The sequence below is a fragment of the Penicillium longicatenatum genome, assembly GCF_028827895.1.
Source record: "Penicillium longicatenatum strain IBT 33135 chromosome Unknown contig_4_segment0_segment0, whole genome shotgun sequence".
NCBI classification, from domain to species: Eukaryota; Fungi; Ascomycota; class Eurotiomycetes; order Eurotiales; family Aspergillaceae; genus Penicillium; species Penicillium longicatenatum.
Window position 1 is genome coordinate 581,469 of NW_026643122.1, and position 16,996 is coordinate 598,464.

The 16,996-nt window shown below is 48.3% G+C and overlaps 2 protein-coding genes across 2 annotated transcripts; one reads left to right on the forward strand and one right to left on the reverse strand.

Annotated features, from left to right (window-relative positions):
• Nucleotides 1-1,710: 1,710 nt before the first annotated feature.
• Nucleotides 1,711-2,505, reverse strand: N7484_007014 (macro domain-containing protein; the record flags this gene model as incomplete). The annotated part of the gene is made up of 2 exons (XM_057117401.1): nucleotides 1,711-1,765; nucleotides 1,820-2,505. The coding sequence occupies 2 exons, from the start codon at nucleotides 2,503-2,505 to the stop codon at nucleotides 1,711-1,713; spliced, it is 741 nt and encodes a 246-aa protein (XP_056970436.1).
• A 10,993-nt stretch (nucleotides 2,506-13,498) lies between these two features.
• On the forward strand, nucleotides 13,499-15,061 carry nsdD (GATA-type sexual development transcription factor NsdD; the record flags this gene model as incomplete). The annotated part of the gene is made up of 3 exons (XM_057117402.1): nucleotides 13,499-14,251; nucleotides 14,391-14,711; nucleotides 14,849-15,061. 3 exons carry the CDS (start codon nucleotides 13,499-13,501, stop codon nucleotides 15,059-15,061), a joined length of 1,287 nt encoding a protein of 428 aa, XP_056970437.1.
• Nucleotides 15,062-16,996: the final 1,935 nt, after the last annotated feature.

Sequence of the window (16,996 nt, forward strand, 5' to 3'; positions counted from 1 at the left end):
TCGACCTGAACCATGATCTACAGAACCCGCTCGGTCACTGAAGCTGTGTGTAGAGCATCTATCCAGCACCGGATAATGTTACAATTCGCCATAGTAAATCAGGCTCTTGCAGCCTTCAAGTCAAAAGCCATAAGCACAAGCACAGGTTTGCAGCTAAGACACGATCCAAGAGCCGCTATAGCCTGTGCTTGAAAGGGTTGCTACCCGAAAGTAGGCCATACTATTGCAGTTGTGGGACAGGCCTGCTTAAACCAATGAGAGTGATCCAAGGTGGCGGACGGCCATTTTTCGGTTGAATTTTTATAAGTCAAACCGCCGTCACCCTCAGTGCTGAGCCATAATCCTTGAGGCTCCTTGACCTATTCTCAGAAGGATTGCTACCCAAAGCTAAGCCTTACTACTAAAGTGGAAAACCAGGCCCACAACTGCTCTGCTTAAGCCAATTAGAATAGACCAACATGGTGGATGCCAATATTTCAGTTTCGATTTTGACGCCGTCAGCTTGCAGTGCTCAGCCATGATCAGCGAGCCTCCTTGAGCTAATTTTGAGGGCGTTGCTACCCGAAGCATAGACATGTTGGTACAGTAATCAGGCCCCCACTACAGGGTCTTCAGCCTGTAGATGTAAAGATCAGTCCAGACGGCAGATGGACATTTCCTATTTAGAATCTTTGAGCAATTTCTATGACTTCTGATGAGCTATGATCTACTAGTCTCAACGTATTTAGGAAATATTGCTACCCTTAGAGCCAAAGGCAAGCCGAACTTCACGGTGCAAGTCTGAAGTTGATCTCATTAAGCCAATGCGGATGAAGTAGAATGGAAGGTGGTCAATTTCCCGTTTCAATATTTGAATTTTCATCTTCCACTCCCTTCGGCCTGAGCCATGATTTCGAGCCTCAACCCACTTTCGAAAGGGTTGTACCAAAAGCCAAGCTGCACAAGTGTTACATTCCAGTGCTAGGCAGCTTAAGCCAATTGGAATTGACTGATATGGTCGGCTCCCATGTCTCACTTATGATTACGTTAGCCCTATGAAGATACAAAGTCAGGCTGCTGAGCCGTGATCTATGAGCCTTCGTAACAGAGCCCCCGAGCAGTTGATAGAAAAAGCTTATAAAAGCGATATCGTAGATCAGACATGTGAAGTATTCTTTGGGCCTGTTCCTTGTTTGAAGCGTGTCAGGTCATTCTTGAGGTTAGTTTTGGTATCTAGAGATATTTCACTGACGCTGAGCTGCCGCGTTCACGAGCACGGAAGGTAGCAGAAGGGCTCGGGTTCGGTTTTTAAATCCCATGAATCGAGACAAGTGATAAATTTTCCAGAAGAATAAGAGATACAAATTTAATATTGAGTGTTCATACCAACAGAGATTAGTCGTGAGGGTTCATGGTCTACGAAGTTCTAGAACTTCGAGATTGAAGCCTCAGGCTACGATTCTCAGTCATCGCTACGTCAACCTAGATGACGGACACTGACGTTTGAGGAAAACTCGCCAGGGTGGGAAAGAATCCAAAATCCATGCGAAATACAACCTAAGACTACCAGGACATACCAGTGTACAGTTGTAATCAAGTTGGAGGAAGTGAATTGTCCTTCTTAATGTACATAGTCACATATCGTCGTCGTCTCATCACGCTGCATACCCATAGGTGGAAATAAAAGAAAGACAAAAAGAAACGCCCCATTCATATCAAGAAATATTCAGATCAAGCATCATCATTCAACTCCTTAAGGTCATCATCTGTAGGAGGGAAGACAAGACTGTAGACGGGTTAGCATCTGTGGACGTCGAAACGAGGGAAAATGAACACTCACGGAAGGACCTGCTTATAAATTCTCACATCCACATCTTGGAAAAGGCAGAAAATAACACGATCAATCTTGGGTGCATCTTGAGAAGTCTCAAGGAAATTGCGGACTTCATCCGCGGCCGCGATCGCAGCCTCTCTATTGGGGTACCCATAGATACCAGTACTGATACACGAGAAAGCGATGCTTCTCACTCCCCGATCGACAGCCACCTCAAGGCAGCGACGATAGCAAGATCGCAGAAGGGCTTCGGGGCGTCGTGGATCCATCCTGTACTCCATCCCATACACCGGGCCGACGGTGTGGATCACACGTTCACAAGGTAGATCATAAGCAAGGGTACATTTCGCATCGCCAGTCTCACAGCCACCGAGTTTCAGGCAATCCTGTAGTAACTGAGGCCCAGCAACACGTTGGATCACGCCGTTGACTCCACTGCCACCTTCCAAGGCACGATTTGCAGCGTTCACGATGCCATCAACTTTGAGCTTGGTGATATCAGCCTGCAAGTAGGATACCATGTTATTCAGGGATTGCACGGGTTGTCTCGGGGTGAGTTTAGTGGCGCCACTTCCATTGTCGGATTGGGTCGAGTCCTCGGTACGTAGTGGGGCTGGCTTGGAGAGCAAGCCGCTCCGATAGAGCTGGGAGAGAACGGGAATCTCAGCCAGCGTAAGCAATGAATTTGCCATCTTCAACTATAATTTGATTTGAAAGCCTGATGAATCAGGAGAGTGAGGTGGGGAGTTGACGGATGCGGGGAGAAAAGACGTTGGAGATTATCATTCCCCGCGCCGTTGGACGCGTCGAGGCCCAGATGGTCACGTGCTATGGATGCTGGAAGTGAATGAGTTGCGTCGTAATTACTGCATGGAAGATGACGAGGAAGGGGTAGGGGTAAGGGTAGGGGTGGATTGGGAGGTAAGTGAAGTATCTTTTCAAGTCAACCATGCTGTGGGATGTACTAAATATGAAAGGCCGGCCACCTTGGGGGCCGGACAGGATCTGAACAGGCGGCAGAGGCTATAACAAAGTACTCATAAGACGGCCTGGCCAGCTTCTCACCGGTTATTCTACAGCGCAATTACAAATTGAAGATAAGACCGATTATAAGAAATCAAATAAGGTGGGGAAAAAGCAACGTCAAGTTAGGAAGTGCCGTAATTCAGCATCTAGACCTTCCTGTTTATAACATCACCGAGTCTTCAATTGTCCACATGCAAAGCTAATCGGACACCCACCAGTCATAACACCGCATATGACCCTGAGATCACTCTAGGCAGGACACAGTCAGACTAACCTGGAAGCTTAACGAAGGGAAAATCATACGACGCGCGCATCCAGGCCTACGCCCCAGTCACTCAATCGGACCTTTCCCCACGACAAGCATAGTCCGAACTGAGATGTCATTTGTGAAAGGACTCGATCGCATGGCACTTAAAACGGTAAGCTGCATTGCATATGCACTCTGCACGCGACGGAAAGGGGATACGCTTGGACTGGTTCTTGTCCTTCCACCAACCATTTCCCCAGTCGATCCCCTCGTCAATCGTGATCCATCCAATTAGCCAAAAGTACCGGAGCGATTTTCCGCCCAGCCCCCCTTCTTCCCCCCTCTCAGCATGGTCATTTCAAGCCATTCGGGATTTGCTGACCTCCCCTTTCAAGATTCCGGTTGGCAATGGGTAGCGACGGGTTGTTGGAATACTATGGATGGTTTGGCCAAGGGCTAGGCGCCTCGGTGACACATGAATCTGAGACAAAGCCTGGGGGAACATGACAGATCGCCACCGAGTCATTTGGCTTTTTGATTTTCCCTCGAGAGAAGAAAATCAGGATATTCAAAGACTGGGGGCAGGCAACCGAAAGTTAGCGCTCAAGCAAGCCAAACCCGAGGGTTGCGCTAGGATTATGTCCCTATGGTTGGTCTTTAAGGGTTGGTACTTTTTGCTTCCCATTTCGCGCCATGTTTTGGCACTAAGACTGGCAGATCAGGAATCCGTCTTAGTCTCCCGGACCATAACCATCGAAGCATACGAGAAACTGGTCAGTCGGACTTCCCCCTTTTCTTGTCGTCTAAACTCCAACACGATTTTATCCACCCCCGTCAAAAACGAGGTCCCACTTTCTAGAAAAGGAGAGAAAGAACGACGGTGGAAACCTCGGGCTTCAGGTATCGGGGATCCGAACCAAAATTGGGAGTAGACCAGAGTGGTTTTCCTTATGATTTAACAGTGGAGCCCGCAATTCCCCCCTGGCCCCTTGCTAGGGAGTGGAGAAAAAACGATACCCGGGACTGAACGTAGCCGTTTTCCTGCCAGGGAGGTTTGACGTTCCGAGGGCCCGTGGATCTGCGGGGCCCAGCCCATGTGTCTACGGTCGATAGTCGCGGGTGGTTGATTTAATTGAAGATTGCCGATCGTTCGGCTGTTGCTGTCGATGATCGCACGGATCTATCTCGTTCCGCCAGGCACTAGAATAGACACTAGCTCTATGACTCCTTCCTGTTGCAGAAGATGATCGGGTGGGTTGGAGGAGAAATGAGAGCTCCCAATGGGAAGGATCCCATCGTTTGTGAGGGTCCGAGACCGAACCTGTTCCTCTTCATTCCCGTATTTGGCGTTTCTTTCTCCATCTGTTAATTTCTGGATCTTCGTTCTCATTTCCCTAGAGGTTTTTGTGGAGTCAAACCGTATCCCTGGGTTTTGGGAGGAGAAGCAAGCCGAGTGGATACTGTCATTGGTCATTGGATCGTTGCCACCAGGTTTAGGCGACGGAAATTTGTGAGTGTACAGAGGGTGTACAGTTCAAGGCAGTACCTGTAACTGTACTCCGTAAAAAGACCCTGGCGATGATTTGGAATGTCAAAGTTGGGGGGGGATTCCAAATCCTGGTTCCTCATGAAGGGGAGAGTGTCTGGTTGTGGATTAGCTCCAGCTGTCACACAAACTCAAATTTCTCCTCATTTCGCGGGCGGTCTAGACTGCACCTGTCAAGCACCTGTCAAGCACCCATTCTATTTTAACCAGACCCAGTCTGATATATCAAGTGCAGTCGACACAGTTGATGCAGTCGATGCCGCCTACGCCTACAGGCTAACGCAATCCTTCAGCTTCAGGATACAGCCCCGGGTGTCTTCATTCGAGGCGAAGATCACAGATTTGAAATACATCCCTGCCCTAGCAGCCATGAACTCGACAAGACAAAACGAAGCATTTTGAAATAGAATTTGACTTGAACTGCACTTTTTGAGACTAAATTTGACGTGCATTATACTCTTTTTAGCACCTCGCACCCGATTACCATGCGTAGATTGTTTCATGCCTCGAACGCCGGCATACAACCTCCATTCGGACAGCTCCTAGAGACAGTTCAATGCGAAGTCCCCAGCCTCCGATTTTCCAAAAGAGACTATGTTCCGACAGCACAAACAGGCCAGCTAGTACTACGTACTCCTGCCAGAGAACACCCCGTCATGTCAAGCAGTGCCGATCGAACAAAATCCGACCGCTGATCTCGATGCACTATGCAGTATGGAAGCAGAAGCTGCAGATATGGCATGCGATGACAAGTCCGATAAACCCATTCAAGCGCAACGGGAAGGTTCCGATGCATTAGCCTTGCATGGATGTTTGAAGTCGAAACCGGCATTTTCTCTGCCACGACTCGGCCGAAGTTAGCCAAAAAAGCATAAAGCAACGATCCCTGAAACAAAAGTCGAAAAAACCATGCCACCTATCGACAGAACGAGCATCCTGCAGATAGACACATCTAGCGTCATTTGAGTATGCGTTCCCCTGGATTTGGATGCCTCCCGGAGCGCGAGTTCAAACCCCGGGACGAGACTACTGTCAAGGCGCCGTTGCAGGGCTCGTGCGAGGATGATCAACTGTCGCCACAAGTGCATTTCTCCTCACTTGATTTGTTCATTTCGCTTTGATTCTGGATCGGAAGGAATTTCCCTTATTCGTTGTGTCCACCGTTTTTCTTTTTTTTTTTTTTTTTTCTAAAAAAAAAAAAAAAAAGGCATTTTTCTGGCATTCACTAGGGGACAGGTCAGACCAGCGGTCAAAACCTGAATCATGGAAGCTAGAACTATAGTTAGCCAGGTCCTAAGATGACGCGCACCTAGAGAATGATCGCTCTCATTGCCACCGCAATGCAGAATCCACCGACCCCATCGCAAACACGGGATATCTCGAGCCAAACGGGCACTAGTAGCGATTGCGAAATACCATCGTGGATTCAATACCGAACCGGGAAACCAAAATTAATAGTCGTTACGGACAAAGATTGACGAATGGAGCCTGTTTCTGTTTTTGTGTTGATTCGCCTTTCCCATTCCACGTTAATATTCTGGAAGGACGGCACATGGGAAAACCTGGAGCAATAGTCGCATCCACAATGAATCCACTGAGGCGGATCTCAACCAGAAGATTTCGTTCACCTCGTGGCTACTAATCTCGCCTCGGGTCTTTGGCTCTTATCTCCGTCTCGTATCGATCTGGATACTGCAGAACTAGCTTTAGCGTGAAAAAGTAAATGCAATGAAGAACTTCGTCAAGCTCCAACGGCAAGATCTGCGTACCTGTGACCCTGTGCCTGTAAAGCTGTAAGTTTTCCAGGGGCCAAATATAAATTGAATCCTGGCAATACACTATAGCGGAAACCCCCTCCCAAAGATGATTTTCCCGGAGCTCAACGTCTTTGTTTACCTGCGGACCACAGTGGGAATTCTCCGGTAGCTCGGGATTCGCAGAAGAACGGCGCACCAATCTGTAGCATCAAGTGGGTCAATAAAACGGAGACTCCCTCTTTTGGGATCCATCGTCAAGATTGGCGTGGAGCAGCAACAAAATTAAAAAATGAAAAAAAATGAAATGAAAAGCCCAAAATGGGGCCATTTTCCAAGGGAATCTCGGCAGCGAGACGCGCCTTGCCCACATCATAGGGATCGACTAGGCGTATCTTCGTATCGGGCTAATTTAACAGTTGCCCCCTTATCCGGGAAAAAACCACTAGTCCCTAATGAAAAGGTTCTCACCATCTTCTTTTCTCTCCACGCCGATCGAGGCGGTCTATCGGGTGGGTCTGGGAACGGTCCGGCTTGGTATCGTTAATTTCGCGTGGCCTTTTGTTGGTTTTCCTCTAAATCTTGCCTTATGTTGTCTCCAGCCTGTCGGTACATGACTCAAGTAGATATTGAACGGGATATTTGTCTGTTCGGGGGACCCCCGATTCCTGTCCTACGTATATTAGGATTATTAATCTTAATCTCATCGTGGATAGAAACTTTCGCGTCCCGTGTGTGCTAGGACTTCAGCTTGGAACGTGCAGAGGATGTCCGTTGAATCACAATTAGCGCAGGTGGCTCTTTCCCCCTCCCCCCTTCAGAAAGTCAAACTTGACAGAGTTCTTGGGGGGACAAGGGTCCAGGCAAGTTGTATGTAACTGTAGAACTATTGCCACTGCAATTGACATGATAGTTTGCAGATGAAAATGACCCCAGTCGGGTTTTCACATGCAAACAGATGTATACGGATCATAGTGACAGCCGATAGGGCATATTGAAAATAATATTGCGAGTCAAAACCGAACCGTTAGCAATAGTTTCCACCCGACCGAACTAGTTTAAGAAAAACAAAAATACATCGTCCCCGTCACGATGTCAAGATCTCGCACAGGATTATCTCATTGGCCCCGATGAGTAGTTCCCCATAACAACCCTGGTCGGGAACAAGATTTCCAATTTACTTTATACTATTGCATGAATGATTCAGGCGGGGCGCTGTAGCCTACATCCCTGGAGAATGGGTATGATGTATCCTCTCCAGCTCTCCCCCCGGTTCCGGTGTGCTCTATCTGCACGTTATACACCCCCCGGTCTAGTTCGCTTACCTGACAGGCGGGAAGAGAGTGACCTGCATTATGACTCAATTTTAGAGACGACATGGATGCGAAGGAACCGTAAACAAAAATACGTCCTTTAGCTTCTCCACGAACACATGTAGCTTCCAGTCGAGTATTACCACCAAGACCTCACTCACCTGTCAGTTGAGTCTACAGATCGGACAGACTACCGGGCGAGTCCCCACGTCTCGGAGAGTTTAAGCCCGGTTCCCCCTTACCCCTTTTATCCACGCCACAGTTAATTTGGGGCGCGTGCGGCAGTTATTTCGTTAAATTTTTTTTTTTTTTTTCCGTTACCAGGGATATGTGGGAAGGGGGAGAAATTCAGATCCCTGACATTTGTGGCGTCACGGAACGGTCCTCACACGGAGGTTTAACTGAGTAGGGGCGTGAACCGTGCTGTCGTTCTGGGTAAGTGGGTGGGGTCCCAATTGTTTTTGTTTTTGTTTTCTTTTTCTTCCCTTTTTTTTTTTCCCTCTTCGCCCTACTAAAAAAGTAAAATAAAACCCAAAGTAAACTAACTAAACAATAAACTGGTAAGTAATTAATTTCTTTTTCCCCCTAGCTTTCCTAGACTAGACATGCATGGATATCAATCGTGACACGAAGCTTGAAGATCTGCAGTTGCTAAACGGTTGGGACTAAAATCCTGCGCGGCTGAAGTGCAGATTATGATGATAGTCGATCCAGCACAACGGTGCAGTGGAACTTTGTAATATGTACTCGGTGCTATCTATTGAATTCTGCACGAGTCAGAGTATCCTATTAAAATGCATGATTTCGAATCCAGTTGAACCTCCGTCAAGTTTCGTCACGCCTTTTCGTTACGTGCACTCTCAAATTCAACGGCCGTCCTAGCCGCATATTACGGAGTATGGCAGGTTGGAATGGGGCATTCCACGGTGATCATCGGAGGATTTCCGCGCGTTTCTTTCCAGATCAGGCAATACAGCAATAAAACCTAAGAAAATATGGGCCAGAAATACAGGCTAGCCAGCAAGAGAAAAGAGTGCATTGATAAAAAATAAAAGGTGGAAAAAAGAATCAAATCCCGACACCAATAATAAGGAGACTAAAATTGGGATCGGATCTTAGGTCTTACTTTCTTTAGTAAAGGCGTTGCCGGTCTTTTCTTTTGTGGTTAGGATTATCTGATCGTCCTGTGAGCGATCGCATAGGTTCCACCGGAATGAGTGGCTGGCAAAAGGGAAAATAAACTGGGTTAAGAAGTCGCTTTGTCAGGGTCAGTCATCCGGCGGAGACTTCAGGCGGGACCGTAAACGGTCCCTAACGGTCTCTCCATCGTCGATCATTTTGACATCCACTCGACTTTCGTGAAAATTACCCAAGGAAGAAAAAACAGTCCGTTGGATGAATTCTGAAGGTTAAAATATCGTATATTCCATTCTTCACATTTCTAGTTCCCGAGAGCTTCAACGGACTGTTAGGTTCGTGTTTAGCAGGAATGTTCCCATGTGGATCATAGCTTCGTGTTACTGGTAAATTTGATCCAATCTCCTGCACGGTGAACTCATATTCACACCTTCACACATATTTCAGGTTGCTCCACAGGGGGGTCAGGTACATGAAACTATTCAAGTGACCAGCAACATGGACTCCGTAAATCTTCTGATGGCTCCATGTAACAGGTTCCGCTTTGGATGTGTTGTCAGTGGGGGAATGCTACACTACGTACCAGCTCACTTTACTAGCGTGTCTAAGTGTAATCCTGCCAAAAAAAAAAAAAAGTACTGGAGAGTATTGGGCGAACCTGCACAAATTTCAGTTTGGATGCACGGTTGCCAGAAGGAGGCAACTGCCCACGATCTCAGTCTGAAAGAGCGGCTCTAATTTCGTTTTTCTGCTGATCTTTGCTGGATCCCCATGCGTCCAATCGCGGCAGCTCTAATCTGATCCCGTACAACTCTGCAGCGTGCGACCGGGACACCGGTCACGATTTCGACGGTTCAGATCGAAACGCCTTACTGAAAAGTCATTCTCGCGGGGAAATTCGGGACCTGAGAAGCCATGGCCACGTCTTTCCCGAACAAATATACAGGGCATCCATTAAACAACTGTCTTTTCATTGCTTTTCATTCTTCTTTGGCCCGTTGCTGGTCCCAAGTAAATCAATAGTTCCAGTCCCAGTTGCATCCAGTGCCTGGCAAGGCTCGGAACTCGGAGGAGCATCGAGTTTGCACCGGTGGGGACCACGACCCGAATGGTCTTTGGGTGCATCAAGGTTTGGTAATGTAGGCGAGGTGACCTACCGTGCATGACACTAAATCTCAAGGTGGATGGAACACATAGCATGGCTGAAATGGTGCGATCCGGGTGGTGTGGTCGGCTGCATGATGCAGCGACTACCGCGTAGATCGATTCTTCGCATCGATCTCGGACCCGTTAACAATCCTTTGTCTGCCGAGGGTGAAGTGTGACCCGGACGCACAGGTATGTATGCGTTGTGATCTTCGGAGCACCAGATCGGTGCCTTATCTGCACTCCCCGCAAGCTGCATGAGGTTGCATCTGGTTCTTCAGACGATTGCAGGATGCATTGACTCCCTATATTCTCAGTGGTCAGTGGGACTGCAAAGTTTCTGCACTAAGATGGATGTGAGCTAGGTCTAGTAAGGGGGCAAGAGCGAATAGCCAAGGCGCTTTCGCAATCCAGATCATCAGAATGCATATGAGGTTCCGAAGATCTCGCTACGATTGCCTTTCGTGCTGGGCCACTTTGGGGCCGCTCAGTGGACGTTTAGGCCCTGTGCCCCAGGCGCCGACCGTTGAGCCAAGCAACCCGCTATGGGTCCGCTGTCTGTGCGCAACGGAGGCATGAGAAGCCTACCGTACGAGGCTGGGAAGGTACCGTGGACTTGGAACCGAGGAGTCAAGGATTGGAGCTCATTCCCAGCTTGACTAGGGTCTTTTTTTATTGGATCGAGAGCTATGTTTGGTTCGGAGAAATGATGAACGGGTATGACATGACAACGGTCAGAGCGGGTCAGGGGCCAAAGCATCGTAAGGTTTCGACGGGGCGCCAAACACAGAAAACCCAGCAAATCCTGTAAATTGTGGGAAAGGTACCCAGGGCGAAGGTACCAGGTACACAGTATCTTTCCGGATTCACCCCCCTCTTAAACAATTCTCGATAAGCTTTGAACATACTTGCCACGGAATCGTAGGTTTCAATTCTTCCGTCTTTTACGCGCATGGTGCACGCGGCCGGGAAAGGCAACCGGCGTCACAGCAATTTGCGAAATCAACGCGTTCCACGCAGTGCGAACTCCTGCGTCACTCTGGGGAATTCCCACATCACTTGCCCACCTGGGCAGGTGAACTATTCGGTCCTTTGTTTTTAATGTAGGGTCTCGCGATGATGGAACGATCTCACCAATAACGTCCCGAGTGGTCCGATCTCGATCCCGAAGCTTAAGTACGGACAACGTGTGTGGGTGACCTAGCGGAGTCAGTGCTGAAGTGGGAAGAAACGCCGAGAATTTTAGATGATTCATATAAAGAAAGAGGGGGGACGGCAAAAGTAACCATGTGGCCAACCGGTTTTTCCATGAGAAAAAATAATATACATCCCCGGCATCTCATTGGACGCGAAATGTGATTTGGGAATAAAGTGACGTCGGAGTATGTAGAGATCCATTTAGATCCATATGGGGCGGCAGTGCCCGAGATCGAGCAAGGGAGCGTTTATGGAACGTTGCTTTTTCTTCTCTCAGATCAGATTATGAGGGTGTGACAGTGGCTTTCCCACCCCATTTCTCAGATCTGGGATACCGTTACCACCCTGATGCGTTGTTTCTCAAGTTTTGTTTTTCCCAGGTCGTAATGTATGGATCAACTCCATTTTTTTGATCATCGTGAAGAACTGACATCATACTCTTGATGATCTTCTCAAGGCCATTAATCAGCCCGAGGTCTGAACACCCACCCCCCCTATGATGCATCTCCTAGGCTGACGAGTCATCAAAAGTCATGGAGATCCATGTGAGACACGTTACCTGGTACAAAGGATAGGGGGAGACCAGGTATATAATATGTCGTGAGCTATAAAAACAAACTTTAGGCGTTGACCTAATATATTTCGCCCTCTCTGGGAATGGTCCGAGACAACTAGGCGCCATTGTTTTTTTTTGGAGTCCACCTTGATAGGTGGAAGTAGTTCACACAGAGGCAGATAGCATTATCGCAATTAAACCACCATGACACGCGCCGAGCCCAGGGTGACCTCGATTGAACTCGGGGGTGGTACCCGTACCCATGTGTTCCTGAGTCAAGTCGTACTGGGTTTGAGCAGCGGGAGTAGAGTTCTAACATTGGAAGGTTGGGAATATTCTTTCATGATTTAGGAGACCTCCCTGGCTTGGGAGGCCTTTGGGTAACTACGGGGTTCCAAACGGAGAGCCCTAGGTTGGCTATTTTTCTACCGTCGGTTTTGTATTTTTGTTTTTATTTTCAATTTTTGTTATTTTTGCTTTTCGATTATCCGTTCTTTTAATTAATCCTGGATAAGATCCTCTTCTGGAGTCAGAGGATTATAAAGCTAATAATTAGGTCTCCCCTCTTTTCCCCCTGGACTCCACTCCCGGGTGAATGCGACTAGCAGTGATAGGTATGATCCCCACATGCGAAGATCCGCAGTTCGTACGGTAAGCTATACCAGTCAGAACCGATCCGTAATTTATGGATTTATTTCGAATTTCGCATTTTAGGATTTTTATCGCATTTAAATTTAATCTGTAAAATCGCATATACCGATCCCCATCTCGATCCACTCTGATTCCTCCGATGAAAAAACGCCCTCCTTTTCCTGAATGGGTTTTTCTCCGTATTGGAAAAGAAATTCATTTTAAACTCATAGCCTCGATGGTAATTTTTGATACCCACTTCCTCACCCCTCTTAGTTCCTCTACTCTTTTAACTCTTAAACTCTTATATCGATCGCTGGATCGAAATCTTACTTTTATTTAACTTCTCTCCCATTCCACCTCGTGCCCATACTTGGATTAACATTCTCCCCTCCTTTTCTTTTTTTGCTTCCCACGCGACGCAATTCGACCCATCATCTATCCCTTGCATTAAAATACAACTCTCCCCCTCCACGATCGATCTTTCCGCATTTCTTTTTCTTTTTCTTTTTTTTTCTGTCCCTTTTTAAACCTGGCAGCCCGATTACGATTAAACGCGACTTCCCTTTGCTACCCTCGGGAACCAGATAAGACCCAGATACTGCCCATACTTCCCGATCGCATCGGACTTAACTCGCACCCTACGCCACTCGCCTCCATCTTGGTTCCATACTCCGATCTTGCCGGTTCCAAATCGCTTAGACGAACTGCTGGTTCCTGGACCCTGTGAACCGTCCGAGAAACTTCACCATTCGGCCGTAGCGCGCCGTATTTATTTACCCTTCGACCCTCGACTTTGTACAAAGCCGATTCGGTTGGAACACCCAAGTCAATCGTCTGCGCTTCAGTCCGCCATAAACCCCGTTGATGAGGTCAGGAATCCACGCGTGATCCTTTTCTACTTTCTCCCCTTCCACCCCACCACAGATCGTGATGGGGTCTTTAGAAGCCGCACCTAGGCACAGGTTGGTTTGGCTTCTCGTCTGATCGGATCGGTCTGAAACTCAATGCTGACGAGCCTTTGACGCGATACAGAGACCCTTTGCCTGCTATCGGTTTTCTAGGAAAGGACGATTCGGGCTATACACACCCAAGCGTCGCTTCTCCCACCCCCCCTCCTCAGTCCCAACAACATGTACGCCGGACAACAATTACCCTACTCCTACGCGCCACCGAATCCCAATGCGCCCCCGCAACCGGGCTACATCTCACCGCCAGAGTCGCGCCGAGTGATCGAAGACGAGAAGGACAAGGCCGCATCGCGGCAGTCGTTGCCTTCCATCCACGAAGCTCTGGGCAAGGACAATCATCTCCCATACCCGGCCCCAACCTCCGCGCCACCTCCACAACCTGGCCATGCCGCACCACCTTCACACCTTATCGGCCGTTCAGGTGCGGAGGGCCCGCCCGGTCCTCCTAACCCATTCTCCAATGGCCCAGCTTCCGGATCATTGATGCGGGAACCGGGCTACCCTCACCAGATTCAGCCAGAAGCGTCGAGGAATAGCCTCGGCTCCATCAACACACAAGAGTCCCGAAACGCGTCACTACATTCCCTCAGCACGGGCAAATCACCCACTCAGAGTGCCAAAACAGGTATCACCTCAGTTTCTGGATCTCAAAATTCCGCATACGACTATAGCGCGCCGCCATCCGCCGGTAGCGTGGCTTCTCCCAATGGCTACGGTCATTTCCCTCCCAGCTATCCTTTCCCGCAGAGTGCCCCGCCATACGCTCCTGTGTCCTACGACAATCGTGCGTACATGGGGGCGCCCCGTGTGGAAGAGGTCAAAGGTGGATTTGTGGGCCGACCAATGCCTCAACCCCATAGTGATTCGGTGAAGCGACATCTAGACGTATTCGACGTGGAAACGTCTCTGAATGAGGTATGGATATTCTGGTTCTCATTTTCCTGTTTCTATTTTTTCCCTCCTGGTGGGGTGGAAAGAGATTGTCAACCTGTCGATCCACCCGCGAGATTTGGTACCAGAGTTAAAAAGCTAACGAGTTGCCGTTTTCGATTAGATCGTCGAGATGAGCACACGAACATTGGAGTTTTCACGGCATTACGCAGCGCGAGCTCACCAAACACAGCGGTCTGGACCGGTCATGGGCTCGCTACCCTCATTGAACGAAGTGGAGGACATTCTCCACATGCAGCGTCGGAACCAAGATGCCTTGATCCGGATACGAACAGCCGTTGTGAACCAGGAACAGGCACTGGCGGAGATGGCCCAGCGCAAGGCGTATAAGCCCGAGGACGAACATATGACTGGGACCATGTACCAAGAAGACTTCAAGGGTGTGGGCGGGTTCGCTGGAGCGGACTCGAAGAAACGACGTGGAGTAAGTTCTGATTTTTCCCCCTGGTTCCTTGCACTTTACCCGTTTATCCCCTGTCAGAGCGGTCTCATTCGTGCTCTAATTCTCCACTTCTCACTTGTCATGGACTGGGTAGCTAATCATATTCTTCCTTTTGACAGAAAGCGGCCCCTCCTGGTCGTTGCCACAGTTGTAACCGAGCCGAAACACCAGAATGGCGTCGGGGTCCAGATGGTGCCCGAACGCTGTGTAACGCGTGCGGTCTGCACTACGCCAAGCTGACTCGCAAGATGGGCGCCAACAAGGCGGCAACCCTGGGATCGAACCTGAAGCCCAAGTCGGTCCTTGACTCCGCCTCGCCAACCAGTCATTAAGCTTCTTCTTTGTTCTGTGGCGTTGGAAAAGGCGGGAAATAGACATGGGGGGCAAAAAGGAGTTCCGGCCAGTTATTATTCCCTGGATTGAATTTTTACTACTTTTTTTTTACTTGTTTGATCATTCCCCGGTTCATTCCCTGGTTCATTTTTTTTTATCTTTCGGGGATCTTTGAAACTTGCTTTCCCCATTGACTCCCACACTGACCATTCCTTGGTGTGGACCTTCCTAATCGGTCTTATATAATACCCTTGCGCGTTGGAAAGCCCCTCAAAGCATAGATTACCCTCTTTGGATGCAAGATTGTTTTGATGTTTTGGTCTTTATACCCTGCATTTTCGTGTATGAGCTTGCTGAGTATCTGATGTGTGTACGATCTTTATTCTAGCATCTCCAGCCTTCTATTTTTTATGCGGCTTAGTACATGACTTGATTTCAGCGGATTTCTGTTGGTGGCAATTTGATCTACATGACATGACATCTCAATTTCAATTCTATGTACTTGTTTTTTTCTAAGAAAAAAAAACTTTCATTCTTTCTTTTGCTAGATAAAAATGTATTCGCCTTGACTTTGTTTATTCGCCACGTTGTAGAGCTTCGGCCGGCCCCGATGAAGTCAGCTGTCATAAGAGCGGCCGAGAGTGAGTCTTTGGTTGAACCACACATTCACCCTTCAGGGTCCAATCCCATCTACATTCGCGAAAAACAACTACGCCAAGACAATGATGGCATTATTTGCCCCTTGATTTTATTCTACGTCCAAAAGCCATCATGCACTGCCTTGTATATCCGTGGCTCGAGTTCAAGCGAGAACTATAGGGTGGTAACCGTTGTACTGGAATTAAGGATTCGGGCGATCACCGACCACCGAACCCCGAGACCAGACCAAGCCCTAAGTCATAAGTCTGGAAAAGAAAAAAAAAACAAACCATCGATAGATAAAACAACCGCGAAACCCGACCTCGCTAACCGATTGTATATCTGTGTACATCTCCGATTAATTGACATGATCAACAAGATTAACAGATCAGAGACGCGCGATTAGATCAGCCGACATAAGAGCGGGAGCGAGGAATCTGCGGGCTCCCGACTTCAACGCACATTGCAGATAGTGTAGCAGATCAAATGTCTCTTTGGAACCACACCGACACGAAACAAAAATTTGAATCTCAAATCTTAAACCTAAAACTAGGTATCTCAAATCTTGCTTCGCACGGGCGGAGATCCGCGACACAACCCCATCGGAAATAATAAGCCGTAGCCGCCACAAATCATTTGCTCTGCCATCTCCGCGGTGCGTCTCAAGATTTGTCACCGTTGGCGTTCTTAGGGTGACAGCTTAGTTCGTGTGGAGCCGGGTGGTACTGGAACAAGGGGGGACAGTAAGAAGATCCCGCGGGCGATCTGCGATGGGGAAAGGCCCGATCGGAGTTTGTGTGCATGCATATCTCCATTCACGCAGAATATGCGACAAGAACTATACCGATAACCGAGACATTCCCATATGATAAGATACAGAGGTTACGATTACAAAGAGAAATGATTTTCCCTAGATCGTTAAATGCAATTAGATTGACTCATGACTGAAAATTGAAAGAACGGTGTGGTCCCAGGTGTTCGGGCCCAAGGCGCGCTAGCAGGGATGCGTTGGCCACATCGATCGAGATGCCAGATCCATGAAGTATTTGAAATATCGGGATTTGCTGATCGTTAGCGTCTTCACAACATTTCTATTTTTACACTTTACGTACTGGTTTGTTTGTGACTAGTAGAAACACCCCCCACAATAATCAACATGGATAGCCGCGACTGGAATAGATAAACATAAAAACACTCGGCCGATTGATCGATCTTGAGCCAAATCAGTAGCTTAATGTTGAACCTTGGGACAATTGCATTAGGCGACAATGCTGGGTAATGTCCATCCCTGTGGA